Source organism: Tenrec ecaudatus, chromosome 7 (assembly GCF_050624435.1).
Source record: "Tenrec ecaudatus isolate mTenEca1 chromosome 7, mTenEca1.hap1, whole genome shotgun sequence".
NCBI classification, from domain to species: Eukaryota; Metazoa; Chordata; class Mammalia; order Afrosoricida; family Tenrecidae; genus Tenrec; species Tenrec ecaudatus.
Window position 1 is genome coordinate 62,265,903 of NC_134536.1, and position 22,070 is coordinate 62,287,972.

The 22,070-nt window shown below is 49.4% G+C and overlaps 1 protein-coding gene across 1 annotated transcript in view; it reads left to right on the plus strand.

Moving 5' to 3' along the window:
- The window catches only part of METTL24 (methyltransferase like 24), a 159,533-nt gene that overhangs the window by 47,186 nt on the left and 90,277 nt on the right, over nucleotides 1-22,070 (plus strand). The window contains exons 2-3 of the mRNA XM_075553988.1: nucleotides 593-691; nucleotides 12,747-12,886. Coding sequence (XP_075410103.1) covers nucleotides 593-691; nucleotides 12,747-12,886 — 239 coding nt within the window. The remainder of the gene's footprint in view (nucleotides 1-592; nucleotides 692-12,746; nucleotides 12,887-22,070) is intronic.

A 22,070-nucleotide genomic window follows, 5' to 3' on the forward strand; every position in this document is an offset into this window, starting at 1 on the left:
TGGGCGCGACTCCCGTGCTCTGTTGAAAGGTGGACCCCGCCTCGCAGAGCCAACCATGAATGCCACCCCTCCAGGCCTGGCCTTGGCCGCGGTGACCTCTTGGCATGGACTCGGTGCATGGACAGAGCTGCTGGGCGCGCGGTGGGGGTGTGGACACCAGGTGCTGCTGCCCCCCTCCCCGAGCTAAAGGAATGGCCCCTCTCCTCCCCAGGATTTCTTCCCCACCAAGACGAGGTGCGATGTTGTTGTGCTACAGCCACAGCACTGGCCCCTCGGGAAGCACACATGTCCAAAGCCTCTGCTCTGGAAACGGTAGTAGATGAGGGAGCTGCCTCGGAGCCTGCCCGGCGGGGTTGAGTGGAGGATACCGCTGGTGCCCTGGTGCCTCTCCTGGTAGCATTCCTTCGTTTCTGTGACTGATGTGAGCATGGTGACAGTACCTCCCAACGGGCCGCTGGCTGCCCCAGTGTGGACGTGTTTGTTTCGCTGAGAAAGCAGCCTGTCTGATGGGTACTCCTTGTTCCCCCACCCCCATCCCTGCAAGAGGCTCGTGGACACTTTCAGGTCAACGTGTGCTTTCTGTCCCCCACAGGGTCCCCGGTGGCACATCGACCTCCAGCCCTGGGCAGGCCCCTCGCAGTCCCTGGAAGAGGAAGCCGTGAGGTTCCTGAGATACATCAGCACCCCTCAGGTAGTGTGTCAGGTGCCAGTGGGCGTCCAGAGTTTGCAAAAGATGTACACAACGCCTTTTAGAGCAGGGTCTTGTCAGGACAAGGGATTGAGGGGAGGCCCTTGACTTCTAAAGTCTTGCTGCTTCCAAGTCTGTCATCCCCATCCTTCAAAGGGTATGGCCGTCCCCACATGTTTCAATGACACCCCCTACTCCCCTAAAATACTCCAAAGATCCACTTTAGAAAACTGCTTTGGAAAATCCTTTGGAGTAGCAGATCCATCCCTGTGAGCAGGCAGTCAAGTGTGGGAGAAAGCACAAACCAGGAAGCGCAAGCCCCCTTGTGAATTGGAAGGAATCTGCCTTCTCGCTTTCTTGCCGCAATGCCTGGCAGACAGGTGTGCTGGCCAAGAGAGCAGGGACATTGTAGGCGGTGCCACGAGAGGTTAGCATGTCCAAGGCTGCCTACCCTCAGAGCATCTTTAACCGTTACTGCGCACTGCCAGCTGTGAGTAGTGACAACCGTGGTGGCAGCTCCTGCTGGTGTCAGGGCCTGAGCAGACCTTCAGGAGGGTCCAGGGCACTTGACACCGTGGTCAGGATGTTCTGTTCTCAGGTTGTCTCATCTTGGTTGGGGAAGGAGGGAGAGATAAAAGAAGGGGGTGGAGGCTAAGGGAAAACTGTATCCAGCACAGCCCTGTGTGGGAAACGAGGCTCGTGAATCTGGGGCATCGCTGGTCTTCCAGGGTCCTTTATAGGCCCTTTCTACTTACCCCCCAAACCTGGTGGTCAGTCAGCAAAGCCCTGATTTCCATTCACAGGGGCCACCTCTTGCCCCATAGGAGGCTAGTTCAGGGGGAAAAGAAAGTAAAAACTGGCTGAATTCATCACGAGTAATGGGCTGATAAATTGGTCCCAGTGTTTCACATAATTTCATCTTACTTTGCTGCTGCAAATTAATTTGCTAGACGTTTACAGACTTAATTAAAATGCTGAGATGCTTAATCTCTATAGGTCTATTATTTGAGAGGTTGGTTTTGCGTAGAGTATAAAACGCTGCGCCTCTGAGCTGTGACTTTAAAAAAAAAGTCCTAAGAAGCCCTAGAGAAAAAAGGGAGGTGTTGAACTGATGAATTAGATTTCAGAGCTCTGGGTGCCTCCCTCCAAAATAAATGTACCACACACAGGGCACCCCAGTCCCCAGTTCTCTTTTCGATGAATTCCAGAGTCATAATCTGTAAGTTCGAAAAGGCATCTTCTCAGAGAAGATGCTCTTGAGGCACAAACAGGGTCATTTTTAGCCCGTTCTGGGATCGTTCCTTTGAATTGTGGAGAGAGGAGAAAAACCAGCAACAATCCCAACAAGAAATAAGTAAAGGTCACAGTTTGATGTCGTAGCCCTGGGCATTGATTTTGTTTCTCCGACTCACTGCTTTGATCCTGAAAAAATGGTTTGAAATTATTTGTAAGGCCCTGTGTTAGGCAGAGTTCTCTAGAGAAACAAAACCAGGACACACACACACACACACACACACACACACACACGGATAGGTTTATACAGAAGAAGGAATGTAACAGCTAATCAGTCCACACCGCAGTACAGAGGGCTCAGTTCAATTCACTATCCTGGAACAGTTACTGGAAGTTTTTCAACTCACCTGAGCTCTGGTCCAAAGTCAAGGGAAGCAGACAGAGGAGTCTTCCCCCCAAGCAGGACAGGCAGAGTCTGCCTGCAGGCAGCAGAGAGCAGGGTGGGTCAGCCACAGTCAGTAACTCAGGAACTTAGCGAAACAGGCCTTGATGGGTTATAGACTCAATCAATGCACTGCCCCCGGCTCCACCAGCCTCAAGCTCCAGCGATGTGCGCACCAGCAGCGTGGCGAAGCAGGTCTCAGAGGAGCCTCAAGCTCTAGTGACATGATCCACGTGGCTTCGCCCACAGGTAGTGCAGCACACTAGCTCAAGCAGCAGCACGCTGGTCCGATCACCAGGGAGGAAGAGACGAGATGGGATGCAGGCTGTCCTTACTTATCTCAGTCCCCCTCCAATTAAGTTGCAAGCTGATTAAACTCCGCCCACATGTTCCTGTTCGCCTAGTTGGCACAACAAACCTAACTATCACAGGCCCTTTTTGTTGAGCAGACTGGTATGGTGCTGAGAATGGACACCAGTCACATCATGCTGAACACCTTCCAAGTGCCAGGAACTATGCAAGGCCTTGGGGACATAGTCTGTGTCCTCAAACAAGCTGGGGAGGATGGTAAATGGTCTGGCAATTATTACTCAACTCAGTGTGTGCATACTAGGGGTTGGGTTGTTGATTTTCTCTAGAAGGGGGTCGTTTTATTCAGATAGAAAACTCACTGACTGCGATTGAGTCAATTCTGGCTCATGGTGACTGGGTAGAATTGCCTGTGTGGGTTTCTGAGACTCTTTGTGAGAGTAGAAAGCCTCCCGCCCCCCCCCCCCCCTGCCCCCAAGCAGCTAGTGGTTTTGAATTACTGGCCTTGTAGTTAGCAGTAGCCCAGTATGCCATTGAGCTCCAAACCAAACTCACTACCTTCGAATTGATGCTGATTCATAGCATCAGACAGGGTAGAACTGCCCCTGTGGGTTTCCGAGACTGTAACTCTTTACTGGAGCAAGTCCCTTCTTACTCCCTCAGTATGGCTGGTGGTTTCAAACTACAGACCTTGAGGATCACAGCCCGATTTGTAACCACTAGGCCACAGGGCTCGTCTTATTCAGGCAGAAGACGATGCTTTCCTGTACTGCCAGGTGCGTAGGAGGCTGGCAGGTGGGAGCCCATCAGAGATGACACGGGCTGGATCTTCGTGAATCGGAATCTCCCACTCACCAGTGCCTCTGTCTTTCTCCCGATGGGGCACAGGGCTTTGCAGCTGCCTTTGTAGCTAGTGCCTCACTTAGCACTCATCTTGGTAGCTCAAGACTGCAGAATATTAGCGTCCCTGTTATGTCAAGCTCTCAGTTAGCAGGAGTGAGTCATCCTGGGCAGGGGAACACACACACCACCACCTCCACCGCCACCACCTCCACCGCCACCACCACCACCACCACCACCACCACCACCTCCACCACCACCACCACCACCACCACCACCTCCACCACCACCACCACCACCATCACCACCTCCACCACCACCACCACCTCCACCTCCTCTACCACTACCACCACCACCACCACCACCACCTTCACCTCCACCTCCTCTACCACCACCACCACCTCCACCACTACCCCCGAACCTCAGAAGACACTGAAGTGAATTTCACCCCATGCTTGTGTGCTGCTCTGAAAAGAAAGTATTGCTTTCCCTCAGACTCGTGTTCAAGCTTGCACAGCAAGGCCCAGCATTGGCTCTGCTCACATCGATTTCTTTATTCCTCACTTCATCAATCCCTCGTGGAGCCCCGGTCTGTGGCTGACGCAGAGCTAGGCATCGGGAAGTCAAGTCAGCATAAGCTGCAGACTCCTAGCGACCCTGTAGAACAGGCTAGAACTGCCCCTGAGGATTTCTGAGACTGTAGCGCTTTACAGGAGCAGAAAGCCTCATTTTGCCCCCATGGAGCAGCCAATGGTTTTGAACCGCTGACCTTGTAGTTAGCAGTCCAATGGGTATCTGTTACTCTATCAGGGTCTCACACACACACACACACACACACACACACACACATTCATAAACAGCTAGGGTGCAAGGGAAGCCGGATGGTCTGGGGAGGCTCCCGAGGCTGGGGCAGCTGGGAACGGCACAGCTGTCCCTTGGGGCAGTACAGACAGCGTCGGGCTGCACTGGGAAGGTAGCCTGGTGCCCCTATGGCGTGGCTGGGCCCTGCATTATTTAATGAGACACAACAGACTGCACTGAGGCGTTTGAGAAGGCTGTGGAGCGCCTCGACACCCGTTTAACTAGGCATCAGTGTCCTCGAACATGGGTGATCGGGAAAGCTGTCTCCGAGTTCTGGAGTCGCAGATACACCACCTGCTGCTGACCAGGAGTGGTGGAATCGCCAACACAGCGCGGTGTTCTGAGGGCTGGCCTCAGCAGCAGCTTTTTGTGGCTACCCCCGAACCAGATGGAAGCGTGCCTGCAATGTGAAATTAACCGAAGGCACGGTTGCCGTTTTAACACTGCAGGAAGAAAAAGAAGTTCTAAAATCAACGTCTCTACTCATCAATCTGCCTGCACCTCCCTGCCCCCCCCCCTCTACACGAAATGGGGCCTAAAGCAATGAAAATACATCTTTCAAAATAACGGGGCTGCCTGAGCAGACGGTTGGTCACCAAGGCAATTCTTGCCAGCCCACCCCACACACACATTTTAAGGGCTCCCTCTGCCAGGTTCTACTGAGAGTCTAGCACATGCGCCCTTAAAGCTTGTGGAATACAAAAGGAGGCAGACATAAATCAAGTTAAATTACTGTAAGTTAAATTACTATGAAACATCTCAGGAACCGTTTCCCTTCTTGGTGTGTTTTCCCTCATCCGGCATCTTAACCAGAAGTTTTAGGCGGGGGAGGGGGGGAGTCAATATTTAATTAGTTTTTAGGAGCAGCATTTTACTGGGAAGTCCCAAGTTGATATCCGAAGCTAATGCCTACCAGTGAGGTCGGTAAGGGAAGTTAAATAGACAGAGGACAATCACCGTTTTGTTTGGAGCGAGGAGAAAAGCCATATTAGCAGAGAGATTGAGCAGCGAGACTGTCTTCCCTGCGTCCATGCAAGGTGGAATCTGTGGAAGAAGAAGACATCCTTCAAGAAAGGTCCTCGACAGGCTAATAGCTTCGTTCCCAACGTTGACCAAGGCACAGTGCCTGGACTGCCAAGCCTTGGCCCTCAGCATTGCTGACTGGAGTGTCAGGGATGGAACAGGGGCATCCTTGGCACTCAGCATTACTGACTTGAGTTGTCAGGGATGGAACAGGGGCGTCCTTGGCCCTCAGCATTGCTGACTGGAGTGTCAGGGATGGAACGGGGCATCCTGAACCCCACTCAGCCTCATAACACACGAGCTCCACTGCGGGCTGGGTGGTGGCCACACACGAAGCGCATTGGCTGGGAATTGAACCGGGGTCTCCCTCCATGGAAGACAGAAACGTTCCACCACCGGACCCGAGGCATGCAGCCCACTGCTGGTGCTCACCCCTCTGGTGCTCCATTCGCAGTGAGGAGGGCTGCCGTCTCATTTAAAGTTCTGCCCTAAGTGCAGCCTCTTCCCGCGACGGGCACAGCTCGGCCCAAGCTAGGACGTTTGACTGGAGCTTTATAAAACGTTCCCAGTAATCTCGCAGGATTAACCTGGGCAGGCATCGCCCGGGGAAGTTACTGAAATGCATTTTCTTAGATGCCCGCTTCAGAGAGTCTGAGGTTGCAGGTGGTACGAGGAGTCCTGGTGGCATCGTGCGTTATCAGTTGGGCTGCTTACCACAAGGTCGGCAGTTAGAATCCACCAGCTACTCTGAGGGAGAAAATGAAGCTTTCAACTCCATTTCTAACCTCAGAAATACAACCAGTCAGTCTGCTCTGCCCTGTAAGGTCGCTAGGAGGCGGAATCAACGCAGTGCCCATGGACTTGGCTTGGGTTTAGCCCTAGTGGACCCGAGGAATCTACACTGGAAGCACTTCCCGGCTGACTGTGATGTCCGAGCACCACGCTTTGAGGGAGAAGCCAGCGTTAAATTTCAATAGGAAATTCTGCACTTGGGGACCTTGCACAGCTGTAGTCTGGTCCCTGGTGGCGTACATGGTTACACGTTGAACTGCTGACTCATTGGACTGTGGGATTCAGGATTTCTCTAGCACAGTTTTTTCCGAGGTTACTTACACCACAGCCCCATGATGAGTTGTGTGGTAACATCGATATAAACATACAGGAGTCCTGGTGGTGTAGTGAGTACTCATTGGGTTGCTAACTGCAAGGTCAGCAGTTTGAAACCACCAGCTGCTTGGAGGAGGGGGTGTAGAAAGACGGGGATGTCCTCGCCCATAAGGAGTTACAGTCTCAGAAACTCACGGGGACACTTCTGCCTTGTCCTGCAGGGTTGACCAAGTCAGCATTGGCACCATGGTAGTGAGAAGCAGAGCCTACGTCCCATTCTTGGCCAGCGTGGCCGTGCAGCCACCGCTTAGTGCTGCTAAGATGCTTTCACTGGAGCCTTCAGATGAAGGGCAACTAGGAAGAAAGACCTGGCGATCAACTTTGGGAATCCCGTCAATCACAACCCCGCAGATGGCAATAGTCTGCTCCCAAACTGACCACCAGGCTGGCTTGGGCCACGGAAGCCCTTTGTCCCCTTATGTGTGGAGTTGGCCTGAGTGGGCACGGGGAGGGGAGGGTGTGAACTCAACAACAAGCCAAGGCTGAATAACGACAAGGCGCAGTCACCTACCTGCATGTGGAGCATGGCCCAGTGAACACATGAGGCTTTGACTAATTAGATTAGCACCACCCACTCCCTGGGTGGGGGTGGGGGTGCACGGTGGGGAGTAGGAGGTGGGCAGGCAGAAGGACAGTTCCCACTGCTCTGTGGGAGAAGGGTAGGAGATGAACTACACGAATTAACACGTGGAGACACCAGCTAATACATGCATCCTGACTGAGCAGCTTGGGGGAAGATTCAATTTCATCTTCGATTACAGTTTTGTTTCTACCCCCTTCCCCACACACACTTTTCAATAGCAGGTGAGGATGGAGAAGCAGGAAGGTACTGGGTTCAAGGAAAAGCCTTATTTCAAACGTTTTAAAGCTTTTCTCTAAAAACATCTAACAGCGCTCTCACAATTACTGTTAAAAAGAGGGCACTGTAAGAACGTTGACGGAAAATGGAAGGGTAATGCAGTTTCCCCACAGTCTTTATGAAGGGCTGGGGGTTTGCCAAGCCTGCCGAGCATTTAGCACGGGGCAGATAAGGCGGCGGCAGATGTGGCGCTGGGCGCATGCACACACATGCACACACACGCACACACACAGTCAGATAAGGCGGCAGCTGATGTATCATTGGGTACACACACACACACACACACACGCACTGTCATCTGGTGAATTCTAATTCATGATGATCCCATGCGTTTCAGATGGACACGGGGCTCCATGGGGTTTTCAGTGGTCAGTTTTCCAGGAATGGATAGCCAGTCTTTCTTCTGAGGCACCACGAGGCGCATTCAGTTTGCCAGTCTTTCCGTGAGCAGTGAGTCTTACCCAGTGGGGGGAGCGCCACGGGAGATGCCACGTTCAGATCAATGTTTTGAAATGGCAACTAAAGAAGAGAGAAGAGGGTGGCTTGGCTCAGGATTCCCCTGTGTCTCATTTCGTGACTGCCCTTTTCTGTGGCAGTGCCCTCTTCGGGGTCCTTCGTTGGCCCTTGCACGGTTTTCCTTTGTCTACGTCTTCCCTCATGTCTTTGGTTAAATTTAATGTTCTATTAAAATCATCTACTCTTTTCATTTGTTGGGCACTCCTAGATGCACGTGCATGTTCGTGGTCATGTCCACATGAATGGCCACTATTCCTGTTATTCGCGTGTCTTGTGTTGTTGGCACAGGGATTTCCAAGGGTGTTCTCTGCCTCAGTTACTCCAGTGTGGCCCGTTTCTGCCCTCACTGCTGTCTATACGAAACCCTTAGGCCAGCAGAGCCTTTGCCTTTTTCTTCCTGTTTCCACTCCTTGGGGGTCATAATACCTTCTCCATCCCTGATCTAATGGAGATCCAAGCGTTCCAAATCTTATTTTTCAACTTCCAATCTCGCAGACAGAAGAGAGAACACACTGTGGTCAGTCTGCCCACCAGGGGGCACCACCCTCAATCAGGGGCACAGTCACCTCTCATTATTATTCCCGGTCCCTGGTCACACAGTTCACTTTTTTTGGTCATAAAACCTACCCCCAGCGGGGTCCCCTCAGCACTGCCTGTGTGAGGGCTGCTTCCACTTGACCCGGCGTTCAGGAGGAAGAGTTGACACTTCCCCAGAAGGCCCTCTGGAAGATGTCTTGTGGATGCTGGAAGGAGCAGTCTCCATGCAGGGGCCCAATTCCTGACTCCCTGTAGAGAACCTTCTGTAGCATTCACTCAGAGGCCTGTAGACAATAGGTTGGGGAGCACACTGCCCTTGGGCCGGGAAGGCTGCCTTTTGTCTTGGAGCCACCCAGTGCCCTGGTGGCTGTGGGTGTAGCCTCTACTCGGGATGCCTGTCTTACTCAGCCATCCTCAGTGCTGATTGTAATGTGGGGGAAAACACCCAAACTCGTCCCAGGGAAGTCGGTTCTGTGGGTTTGGAGGCCTGAGCTATGGGCTGCATAGAGAGGTGGGTGGGGTGCTGACGGCCTATGGGAGCAGACTCCATTAGAGGGGCTGTCTGTGGCCTCTCAAAAGCCCACTGCCATCAAGTCCATTCTGATTCATAGCCACCCTATTGGACAGGCACTGCCCCTCCAGGCTTCTGAGACTGAAACCCATTCTGGGAGTAGAAAGCCTCGTGTATCTCCCTTGGAGTGGCTTGTGGTTTTGAACTTCTGACCTTGCGGTTTTCAACCCAACATGTAACCCACTATACCCCCAAGCTCCTATAGTTTATGTAGCCTGGTGGGGAGAGGTGTCGTGCTCTGGTCAGATCCCCATGGTGGTATGCCTGGTTGCTCTCTGAGCCCCCTCTCCCGCAACCTGGTGGTTAGCTGTGAGTGAGCCTCCAAGCAAGACTCCTGCTGCCCAGCACATTGCATCCTCAGTCAGCAGGTCTCAGCACCAACCGGCAGTGGGAGCAGACGAAGCCTAATGAATGGACTTCCAGGGAGGTTTGTCCTGTTGGTTTCAGAGGCATGAGCTATGGGCTACACAGGAGGCAGACAGAGTGCTGACTTGGAGAACAGACTTCACAGCGGGGGGGCTTCTTGGCAGTTCACAGTATTCTTGTAGCCTACAGTGTTCAGCTGGGGAAGGTGCTGGCACATCCAAATGGAGTCCAGGGAGGTTGCTCTTGTTATCAGGCACTCTGTAGGATGTTAGCTGCGGGGATTCTCTCCACTACAGATGCCAGCTTCCAGCTCCCAGGACATATACATACAGGCAATTGTCTTCAGAGCCCCAAGGACTTGCTTTCATGTGCCTCGGCTTCATCCTCAACTTGAATATGAGCAATTGAAGGTCTGTTCACAGTCAGCTGCTGGCCTTGTTTTGCCTGATGATATTGAGCTGCTCCATCCCCCTTTCCACAGATGTGCCAATTTGATTCTAGTGTATTCCATCCGGTGAGGTCCATGTGTATAACCTATCACCCACTGCCACTGAGCCAATTATGACACATCCCAAACCTGTATAGGGTTTCCAAGGCTATCCAGTTTTACATGGCAGCAGATAACCTCATCTCTCTAGGAACAGTTGGTGGGTTTGGAACCACTGATCTTTGGAACCACTTAGCAGTCCAGGGCTCACCCAACAGCACCTCCAGGGCTCCTTTCTGTTTGTTATGGAAAGACATTTTCCATGAAAAACTTGTTTGCAAAATTCTGCTATGCGATCTCCTGTTCATTTCTATCCTTATGTCCCTACTACTGAGCCTTCCTCTTCATTTCCAACGTTTACATTCCAGTCGCCCATGATTATAATGCATCTGGGTTGCATGTTTGAGCAATTTCAGAATGAATATGCTGGTACAATTTTTCAATTTCCACATCATTGACTTTAGTGATTGCTGTATAAATTTGAAGAAGAGTTGTATTAATTGCCATCCCTCCTGAGTATATAGATACACTCCTATCATAGTCAGCATAGTACATGGATATCATGAATATGACTCTATTCCACTTGAATTTTTCATTCCTGCCGTAAGAAACCATATAATAGTCGGATTAGAAATGGCCAACACCAGTCCATTTCAGCTCACCAGTGACCAGGATATCCATCTGCATGCATACGATTTAGTTTTTGACTGCTTCCAATTTTCCTAGATTTAGAGTTTGTAAAATCCTCACTGATTATGAGTGGAAGTTTGCAGCTGTTGGTTGTCATGTTGCGTCATATCCCATCAACAAATGACCATCCCGGAATCTCTGCTCCAACATGTCATTAAGGACAATTCTCCTCCGGGCAGGCAGTGCCTCCCAGTCATTTTCTAAATGCTTCCCCATGGGAGGGGCGCATCTGGCAGTGCTTGGTCTGATACTCTTCCGCTGCTACTCATGAACTGCCCATGGAGGATCGCTCAGAAGGGGACTGCCTAGTCTTTCTTCCTGATGCCCGATCACAGGAAATGCCGCCTTCCCCATGAATAACCCTGCCAGGATCGGAAACGCCAGTGGCATAACTTGTCGCATGACAGCAACACATAGGTCAGTCACCACAGCATGACAAACTGAGGGGCAAGTGGGGTGTTCTGTGCCTGTGGCTACAGGAGAAAACACGCCAGTTTTCATCCAGTCCTTTCTGACTCGCGGGGACCCCGTGTGTCAGAATGGGATTATCTCTGTGAGGTTCTGATGGCTGGCTCCCCAGCAGGGGGTGGCCAGGCCTTTCTTCCCAGGTGTCTCTGAGTGGACTCTGCCGACCTTTTAGGTTGTTTCATTTTGTTTCTCAGTGAATACTGATAGCCATTCAGGCAGCTCAGTGAAATAATCCGTACACATGGTCCATGTAAATACTTCACAGTCAGAATCCTCTGCTGGGAACACCCCAAGCCACACTGTTAGTTTTACAGGCCTGAGCATACATATCACATACCATGTGTCCTCAAGTGGCCCCGTGGTGGCTCCGGAATAGATAGGAGGGTACTTGAAAAAGTTCATGGAAAATGATGACCTTTTCATTCCATTCTTCCACAAACTGTTCGAAGCCCCTTCCCATATGCCTATAGGACCTGGGGAATAGTAAAAAATATATATGTGACCAAGGTCAATTGGCAGAATAGTTCACAAAGAAAATGTTCTCAATCCTACTTTGGTGAGTAGCTACCAGAATCTTAAAAGCTTGTGAGCAGGCGCCTAAGGTTCAGTGATTGGTCTCCCATCATCCAGAGGAAAGAGGGTGTTGAAAACCCAAAGACACAAGGGAACAACCGATCCAACGGACTGAGGTGCCGTAGACACACCAGTCCCCACCACCCTGAGACCCAAAGCACTCGGTGGTGCCCGGTCATCACTACCAACTGCTCTGAAATGGATCACATGAGAAGGATCTGGCTAGAATGGCGAAACCTCAATGTCATAAAGGAGATCAGGCTTACTGGTGGGATAGAGACGGGGGCACTCCCAAGACTGTGGCCCTCAGTCACCCGTCAGGTCTGCCACTGAACTCAGGTTTGTGTTAGAATAACCGCCGTGCAAGACCAAATGGGAGCATTTGCCGAAGGCCAAGTTGAGAAGCGTTAGGAAAGAAGGAAGAATAGAAACGGGAAGCCCAGGGAGCAGCAGGGATCACTAAGGGATGGCACCTTGAGGGGCTTGCAATGGATGAGTAGAAGCAGCGTGCATGTGGATTCTTGAATGTAACACTGATGGTCCACTCTTCACCTAATTCCCAATTAAAAAAAAATTGAAAGTGTAGATGGTTGAATTGACAGGAAGAAAGATCAACCATCAGCAAAAAAAATAAGAGTTAATATGCTAGGCAAGGAAATACCCCAGTGGACACTTGGTGCCAAATATTGGAGACAAAGTATGTAAAACAGCACATGTCGTGGCACCCAGAGGATTGTTCTCACAGTGGACAGTCCACCAGCTCCTTAGGGTCATTATGGTCAATAAAGCAGCCGTGCATAAGGAAATAGACATTGAGGTAGACTTTGGTAAGGACCAAAGACTAATACATTCTGTAGAGGGTAATACTGAGCCATGCAGGTACCCCTAAATCAGCATTAAGCTTCCTTCCCAGCCTGCTTATGGTCTGTACTAGGTCACGGCTGGTCTGGCATCTTAAGTCCCTGCACACATGGATAGCAACCCTGTGTCCCGGGGAGGACATTAGTTGGTGGTGGAGGCCATCACTCTTCTTCAGGGGCTGAGGGAACAGAGGTCCCTGCCTGCCATTTATCACCCAGCGTTTTAAACGGCCCACATTATTTCCAATCCCTGCAGATCGCATGTGCTCACATGAGTACAGATGGTCTGGTGACCGGCTCCAGCCCCATCCAGAAGCCCTGGTCGGTCTGTCTCGATGACCAGTTTGGCTTGGCTCATCAAATTCGCAGCAAGCAGTGTCGCCTGTACTCTTTGGGGTAAGTGCCTTGCATAGCTGAGGGGACCAGGCTTTTCCAGCCGTACAAGGGGTGACTGGCAGCACTGTTCCTCTAGAGCAGGGGTCCTCAAACTTTTTAACCAGGGGCCAGTTCACTGGCCCTCAGACCCATTGGAGGGCCGGACAAAATTTAAAAAGAAAACTATGAACAAATTCCTATGCACTCTGCACATATCTTATTTCAAAGTAAAAAAAAGCGGGCAAAAATGCCCGGCGGGCCGGATAATTGTTCTCGGGCGGGCCGCATGTGGCCCGCGGGCCATAGTTCGAGAACTCCTGCTCTAGAGCGTGCTGTGCTTTGTCGATGTGGACGCGAGTGTTGATTATGCGACAGTGGGCACTTACAGATTTGCCGAGGTCTCCTGGCCACAGCCACTTCCTCTCCTGCTCTGCTGGTCGTAACTTGGCAGCTCTTCAGCCTGAGGAGGGTACTTTGGGCATTGCCCACGGTTTCCAGCTGGAATGAGAATGTCCTTATAAAGATAAGAGGAGCCCTCGTAGCAAGGACAGCAGTTCAAGACCACCAGTCACTCCTCAGGCGAAAGGTGGGGCTTTCTCCTCTGGTAAAGAATTAGGGTGTCCCAAGCCCACAGGAGTGGCTCTCTCCTGCCCTGGAGGTTCACTATGCGTTGGCATCAAGTCAATTTCAGTGAGTTGACTTTTTAAAATTACTATAAAGAGAGAAGAATATTGGTGAACCCAGCTAGAAGCAACTAAATGAGAGCATGTGTCAGGCAGCTTCTACACAGTGGAGCTGAGTGAGAGGCAGCGGTGGCTCACTGGGCAGTGTCTCTGCCTTCTAAGTGGGAGACCCATGTTCGATCCCTGGACAATGCCGCTCATTGCAGCCACCACACTCATCCACTCCTCTATCGGTGGAGACTTACACGGGGCTGTGATGCTGAACAGACATCAGCAGAGCTTCCTGACAAACATGAACATGGTCTAGCAACAAAGGCTTGTAATGTTCTGCTGAAAGCCAGCCCGTGAGCTCTAACCCGCCACAGTCATGGGACTCTAGAGGCTGGGGCAGCATGTTGTCCCATTACATACAGGCCATCGTGCGCTGGAGGCTGATGGGATGACTGCTAACAACGGGACACACAACCCGAGACAAATGGCAGATGTGGGTTTTCATCTTCTGTGCCAATGGGAAATCTGTAGTTTCACATGGAAAATAAATAAAGGAAAAAAAGGAAATGAGGAAACTCTTAAGAAATCCATCTCATCTTGTCAAATTGGTTTTGGAAAAATGGGTGTTTAGTTTTTCAGCCTGAGAATGACCTCAATGTATAAATAGATTTAAGGAACTTACTGCAAAAGGGTGAAGACAAAGTAATGAGAATATGTCGCTGAGTAAAATGGAACTTATATATAAATCGTTATACATGAGCTATGCCTCAGGGGAAAGGCAGGAGAAGGGAAAAGGGAGTAAATTACTGGCACAAGGGGAGACTCGTGTTTACTGGGGTGAAGGGAAAAGCAATAAGCGGAAGCCAGCAAAACTGATGGAGGTGGGGAAAGACATTGGGAGGAGTGCAAGGGTTAAATGCTGCTATAAACACATCCCGCCGTGGTGGTGATGGATGAGTTGATACACACATAGTGGTTACACATTGGGGTGTGAGCCTCAAGGTCAGCAGTTCTAAACCACCAGCCACACGACAGGAGAAAGACCAGGTTTTCTACTCTGATAAAGAGTTACTGTGTCAGAAACTCACCGGGGCAACCATACCCTGTCCTCAAGGATTGCTTTGAATCGGCATTGACTCGATGGCAGTGAGTTTGGTGTTTGTTTTCTTGTTTGTTTTTGTTTAGGTTTATGGGTCAATGCATGAGGAGACATGCAGGATGAAAGGGTATGGAGGGAGAGTAGAGTATATCCACATGTCTCTATAGGTTCAACAGAGGATATTGGTACATGAGTCCTGAACTTTGCTGCAATGTCTCCATGAATGTGGTACAGCATACAGGGGATAAAGTCGGGGAAACTTCCTGGATAAACCACACACATGGGGACTCAGGACCACAGTCCTAAGGAACATCAAGGCCAGTTGTCATAACATAATGAAGAAAAGTGAAGACATACGGACCACAATTAGTCCTCTGGACTAACGGAGCACGTAAACATCCATTTTTATGGTCCTGAGACCAGAAGAACTAAATGGTGCCCAACTATCACTACCAATGATTCTGAAATGAAGCACATTTGAAGGCCCTGGGTAAAGTGGGAGAAAATTGTGGAACAAAACTAAAATTTATTCTTCTTAAGAAGTTCAGACTCACTGGTTAGATGGAGACTGGTGAAATCCCTGGGACTATAGCCCTCAGTCACCTCTCCAGTCTGGACATGAACTCATCCCATGAGGATGGCTTAATTTCCAGCTCAACGACACACAAGTGTATGTGGCAACACTGGGTGGTGGTGGTGGGGGGTCTGGGCACCGTGGAATAATCAACTCTCTAAGATCCAAAGGGGAGCATTTCCCCAAGGATGAAGTTCAGCAGGTTGGGAACGAAGGAGGAATGGAAATAGGAAACACAGGATGGAAGTGGGATACATGATGTCACATTGTGGGGATTGCAATCAATGAGACGAAACAAAATAGGGATGAACTGTTGAATGGAGAACTGATTTACTCTGTAAGCGGTCACCCAATTCACAAAAAGGAGGAGGCAGAAGAAGTAGAAGCAGCAGCAGCAGCAGAAGAAGAAATAGTAGTGGTAGAAAAAGAGACATTGATAAATAAAATGTGCCTCCAGAGCACCCATAGACCCTTATAGACTCTGCATGATAGGTTTACAGGCTAGCCCCCTGAAGCCTTTACGACCAGGGAGGTGGGGGCCCAGCGAGCATCACATGCTTATAACATATCTGTAGGGTTCTCCATTGATACAGTTCACTTTCAGACCCACTAGAATCCTAGGGAGTAGGTCTCAGAGCAGACACTTGGTCTGCCCAAAGGTATCAATGAGCAGAGGATCACCCCCCCCAACACCTCTCACACGATAGTAAACGTGAATAATTAGCTATCGTGAAATTAACAATAAGAGTTTAGGGAAAATAGAATCGTTCTTATTGGGCTAAATGAAGAGCAATGATGTTTGTCTGTCAGGCTTGGCACGAAGTAGGCCCTCAATACATCCAAGGAGTCTTCAAAAAGTGGATCTGAAAGCGGCTGGCATTTTCTCACAGCCCTGGATTTGCTCCGTCCATGGCTGCTTGGGGAGGCGCCTGGCGAGGGTGGCTGGCTGCGCGGGCCCTCCGCGTGGAGGCTGCGAAGTGGAAAATGAGTCGCTGAGCTGGTTGATTAGAGCTGACCTCTTTTCCTGGAAGTTGACCAGCTCTGCTTCAAGATAGGAGGAAGAATGGGAAGTTATGACAGCAGTTTATTTCCCGTCACGATTAAAAATGTATGAAAGTAGGTCGTAAAAATAATTGCATAGCACCACATCTAAATTGGAGACCCCAGCTTGGTTCGCCTTCCCTTGCTCCAAGCTGCCTTTAAATTTTACTTACTATTTTACACCCTGTATAATTACATTTAGAGCATATCACCGAGGCAAATGAAACCAGGAAATCTGTTTTGAGGGAAATTCCTTCCACTCCATTTTCCCTCAGCTTCAGAATCACTAGGTAAAACAGCACTGCTAGGAGTGTCCGGATGATCATGACCCTGAAAAGATGGCTTCTTGTTTCTGTGGGTTGTGCGCCAGTCGCAGTGGACGCTGGCAAAGGGCAGATACGCACAGCCCAGCCCCTCTGGGGAAGAGATGAGCAGACTGTAAGAGTCGACACTTGATCCCCAAGGATGAAAAGTGGAGAAGAAAGAAAACATTTCTGGTGACTACAAGAAGGATGCCTGGGGGTTATGGAATGTGCGTGTCAAGTGCGCTGTTCATTTGGGATTGGGGATCTGCGCTAGCACTTCTCTTTAGATGAATTGCTTGCTTGGAAGGGGGTGATGGTTGGGGGACAGGTAAGGAGGTAGCTGACTGAGGACATTGAAGGGTTGAGGGAGCACTCCGACACAGAGCAGGGGGCTTGGCCGCTGGGTTCCCCGTACCTGGGAGTTTGGGGTCACTTGTGAGAGGAGCAGGAAGGGTGAGGTGGCAGCTGAGCAGTACGCCCCCCACCCCCACCCCGCAGTTAGGCAGTGGGCGCTCCAGCCTCAGAGCTGTGACAGTAACAAAGATACTGTCACCACTGCCCTTGTCAATCCCAGGTAGTTGAGGGTGAGGGGAGAGGGGTCTGAGATCCATGGACTCCGAAGAAGAAGGTGGAGGAGGAGGAGGAGGAGGAGGAGGAGGAGGAGGAGGAGGAGGAGGAGGAGGAGGAGGAGGAGCACAGTTCCCCCGCTTCGCATGGAGCTCACTGCCTGCCCTCCACTCCACTCCACTCCACTCCACTCCACTCCACTCCACTCCACTCCACTCCACTCCACTCCACTCCTCTCCACTCCAGCAAACAGCAGGTGGAGCCTCCCCCGTCTCTCTGATGTCTGATATTTAATTTAATAGGATTCGGAGCTCTTATGCCACTGTTAGCAGAAAAGACATGGGAAATTCAGTTGAAATTGAAAATCTGTCTGAGCCTCTCAGTTGTGGAGTGGGGTAAGGCCTGCATTGGGTACATGCTGGGCGGCTCACTGTCAGGTCAGTGGTTTGAGTCACCGGCTGCTTGGAGGGAGAAAGACGGGACCTTCTGCCCCATAAAGAAAGAGCTACAGTCTCGGAAACCCATAAGGACCCGTGAGCAGAATGGACCCAGTGGCAGTGAGTTTGGTTTGGTTCTGCTTGGCAAGGAGCTTGGACAAGCATGGTCTTCAGGTTTCCTGGAGGGGGATGGGGAGGAGGGAGTGGAAAGGGTGGACTAAAGTAAAGGAGGAAAGATGGCCGATTTCACTGGTCATGTCGAAGATTGTATGTCAGGGGTCTGGGTGGGAGTAGAAGGGATGACTCAGGAAGAGCTAGGCATGGGAAAATAGTTCACATTTCTTTCATTTGCCATTGGTTTACAACTGTAAAGTCTCAGTGCAGGACAGGAGACAGCATCATCATGACACATGGCCACCAGAGCCAAATTTTTAAAAAAAGAGAAACCTAGGATTTCCAGTTGCCATGAGCATTTCCAAAGAAATGAATGCACTTTGGAGACCAATATTTTGACCTTAAAATGATTTCCTTAAAGAAGCAGGCAGACTTCATTTTGAGCCTAAAGTGTGTGTGAAAGAGGAATCAGAAAACGAAGGCAGTCTTAAGCATGTCTTACATGGCATACAGTAGCAATCTCATGGGCTTTGATGTCTTAACCGTGAGTTCAAATCCCAGCCCTGCCTCATATTATCAGGGTAACTTTGGGGAAGGTAGTTAACACTTGGAACATTTCCTGTTCTACAAAATGGAGATAATAAAACCTACCTTGTAGTGGTGATGAGACAGGTCAGCAGTTCGAAACCACCAGCTGCTCCTGGAGAGAAAGATGAGTCTATTCCTGTAACGAGTTACAGTCTCAGAAAGCCACAGGGGCAGTTCCACCCTGTTGGCATCAACTTGGGGTTGTGTAAGAATTGTTGCCAGATGCCCATGAGTTTGGTTTAGACTTATAGCGACCCCGTGTGGCAGAGCAGAACTTCCCTACTGGGCTTTCTAGGCTGTAATCTACAAAAGCCAATTGTCAAGTCTTCTCCCCTGTAGAGCTCCTGGGTGGGCTTGACCCAGCAAGCTTGTGGTCAGCAGCTGGGTGCTTACCCACTAGGGAGTTCATCTACGTTGAGACCCAGCCAGGCACCTGCCACCCAGGAGGCCTTCAGTAACGGTGATATGTGTTCTCTCATTAACGTGTCGCAAATAACTGGATAACTGCTCAGTGGTTTTATAGTCAGTCTAATCTCTTTGTAGATCAGAGCGTATTGACTTTCTTTCATTGTAAGAGGTTGCGTCTGGTGCCATCCCTCGAGTGCGTCCTGATTCATGGCTACCCTGACCAACAGGGTGACCACTGCCCCGTCCTGTGACAGCCTCACAATCGGCGCTGTGTCTGAGCCCGTGGTTGGAGCCACGGGGTCAACTTGTTCCACGGAGGATCTTCCTCTTTCATTTTCATGCCCCTCAAAAGAGCTGTGTGAGACTTTGCCCTCTCATTGGCCTTCCATGAAATATTAACACCACAGATACACGGTGTATCTGTTCATGTAACGTGAGTACCTTCTACTTTATGTGTTAAAACTTTTTAGAAAAAGAAACACTTTTCTTTTTTGCTCCCAAGAACTAATTGTTAACCTCTTAGAGGCGATATCATTTCTGTTGAGAATGCAGGTTTAAGAGAAATGTTGACATTTTGTGCCAAATAATTTAATGAAAATTAATCGTTATTAAACATTTCTCCCTATTGGGTGTCATTTATGTTTTGAAAGACATAATTCTCCTCCTTTAGTAGTTAGCAAAGGAGCCCTGCGGTGGGCTACACAGTGAGCTGTTAATCACAAGGTCAGCGGTTCAAACCCACCAGCCCCTCCACTGGAGTCTGCTCCTATAAAGATATAAAGTCTCGGAAACCCAAAGGAACAGTTCTTCTCTGTGCTGTAGGACTGCTGTGTCGGAATTGACTTGCTGGCCATGGGTTGGTTGGTTTGTCTTTAGTAGTTAAGTATTAACAGATCTAGATAATAATTTGGGTAGATTCTCAGGTTCCTGCTAGGATGGAACTCCTGGAGAAAAACCGTCTCTTTTTCCCTCTCACAGTCATCCATTCCTCCACGATGAAGAGTAACATGCTCCCTCTCTCTGCTCAGACTCAATATTTATTTTAGTTTTTTAACAGCTTCCAAACCAAACCCTTAGCTCCCCAGTTGATTGTTACCCATAGCAACTCTGTAGCCCAGTAGAAGGGTGACATAGAGTTCCCAAGGCTGCAACCTTTTTCTCCTACAGTGCTAGCAGCTAGTGGATTTGAACCACTCGCCTTTTGGTTGTTACTAAGTGCCTTTGAGTCTGACTCATACCACAGCACGAAACACTGCCTGGTCCTGCACCATCCTCACAATTGTTCTTATGTTGAAGCGCATTGCTTCAGACACCGTGTCAATCCATCTTGTCAAGGGCCTTCCTCTTTCCTTGCTGCCCTTCTGCTTTACTTAGCATGATGTCCGTCTCCAGGGACTGGTCTCTCCTGACAACATGTCCAAAGTACATGAGACAAGTCTTGCCATTGTTGGCTTTCAGGATCAGTCTGCCTGTATTTCCAGGACAGATTTCTGTGTTCTCTTGGTAGTCCATGGTACTTTCAATATTCTTTGCCAGCACCGTAATTTAAACACATCAATTCTTCTTTGTTCTTCTTTGTTCATTACTCAGTGTCCAACTTTCACATGCATAGGAGGCCATTGAAAATACCCAGGGCTGCGTCCGGTGTACCTTAGTCCTCAAAGTCGCCTTCTTGCTTTCTGTCCATTTGAAGAGGTCTTGTGCAGCAGTTACACAATGCAGCTTGTCGCTTGAGCTTTTGATTGCTGCTTCCATGTGTGGATTGTGGATTGAAGCAAGACTAAATCCATGGCGACTTCCACTTTTCTCTGCTTAGCACGATGTTTCCTGTTGGGACAGTTGTGAGGACTTTTGTTTTCTTTACATTGAGTTATAATCTATCCCGAAGGTTCCAATCCTTGATATTCATCATCTAGTACTTCGAGTCCTCTTCACTTTCAGTAAGCAAGGGTGTACTATCAGTATGTTGCAGGTTCTTAGTAAGTCTTCCTGCAACACTGACGTCACATTCTTCCTTCTATAATCCAGCTGCCCTAAGTATTTGCTCAGAAAACAGATTAAATAAATATGGGGAGAGAATACAACCCTGACACATACCTTTTCTGATTTAGAGCCATGCAGCATCCATGTACAAGTTCCAACTGAGTACAATGACATGTTATCTTGCACAGTTCCTGGCATAGACAAGTGAGTGCTTCTTCAGCTTGTTGACCATTTCCGTTGGTATTTGATCGATTCCTGGAGCCTTGTTTTTGGCTAATGCTTTCAGTGCCGCTGGAACGTTTTCCTTGAGTGCCATTGATTCTTGCTCATATACTGCCTCCTGAAGTAGTGGGATGTCAACCAGTTCTTTTTTGGTTCAGTGACTCTGTGCTCTTTCCACCTTCTTTTGATGCTTCCTGCATCATTCACTATGTTGCCCAGAGACTCTTTCAGTATTGCAACTCTAGCTTTCATTTTTTTAAATTAAGACATGCGGAGTGTGTTCTTCCTTTTTTGGCTCTCTAACTCTACATCTTTGGACATTTCATTATAATGTTTTACTTTGTCTTCTCAAGCTGCCTTTGAAAGTTTCTGTTCAACTCTTTGACTTCATCATTTCTTTCTTGTGTCTTAGTTACTCTAAGATTAAGAACACGTTTCAGAATGTCTTCTGACATCCACTTTTTTTTTAACAATTTATTGGGGCTCATACAATTCTTATCACAGTTCATACATATACATACATCAATTGTATAAAGCACATCTGTACAGTCTTTGCCCTAATCATTTTTTTCTCCTCTTTTCTTTTTTTACATTTTATTAGGGACTCATACAACTCTTATCACCATCCATACATATACATACATCGATTGTATAAAGCACCTCCATACATTCCCTGCCCCAATCATTCTCAAGGCATTTGCTCTCCACTTAAGCCCCTTGCATCAGGTCCTCTTTTTTTTTCCCTCCCTCCCCCTTCACCCCTCCCTCATGTGCCCTTGGTAATTTATACATCATTATTTTGTCATATCTTGCCCTATCCGGAGTCTCCCTTCCCCCCTTCTCTGCTGTCCCTCTCCCAGGGAAGAGGTCACATGTGGATCCTTGTAATCAGTTCCCTCTTTCCAACCCACTCACCCTCCACTCTCCCAGCATCGTCCCTCACACCCTTGGTCCTGAAGGTATCATCCACCCTGGATTCCCTGTACCTCCAGCCCTCATCTGTACCAGTGTACAACCTCTGCCCTATCCAGCCCTGCAAGGTAGAATTCGGATCATGGTAGTTGGGGGGAGGAAGCATCCAGGATCTGGGGGAAAGCTGTGTTCTTCATCGGTACTACCTCACACCCTAATTAACCCATCTCCTCTCCTAAACCCCTCTATGAGGGGCTCTCCATTGGCCGACACTTGGGCCT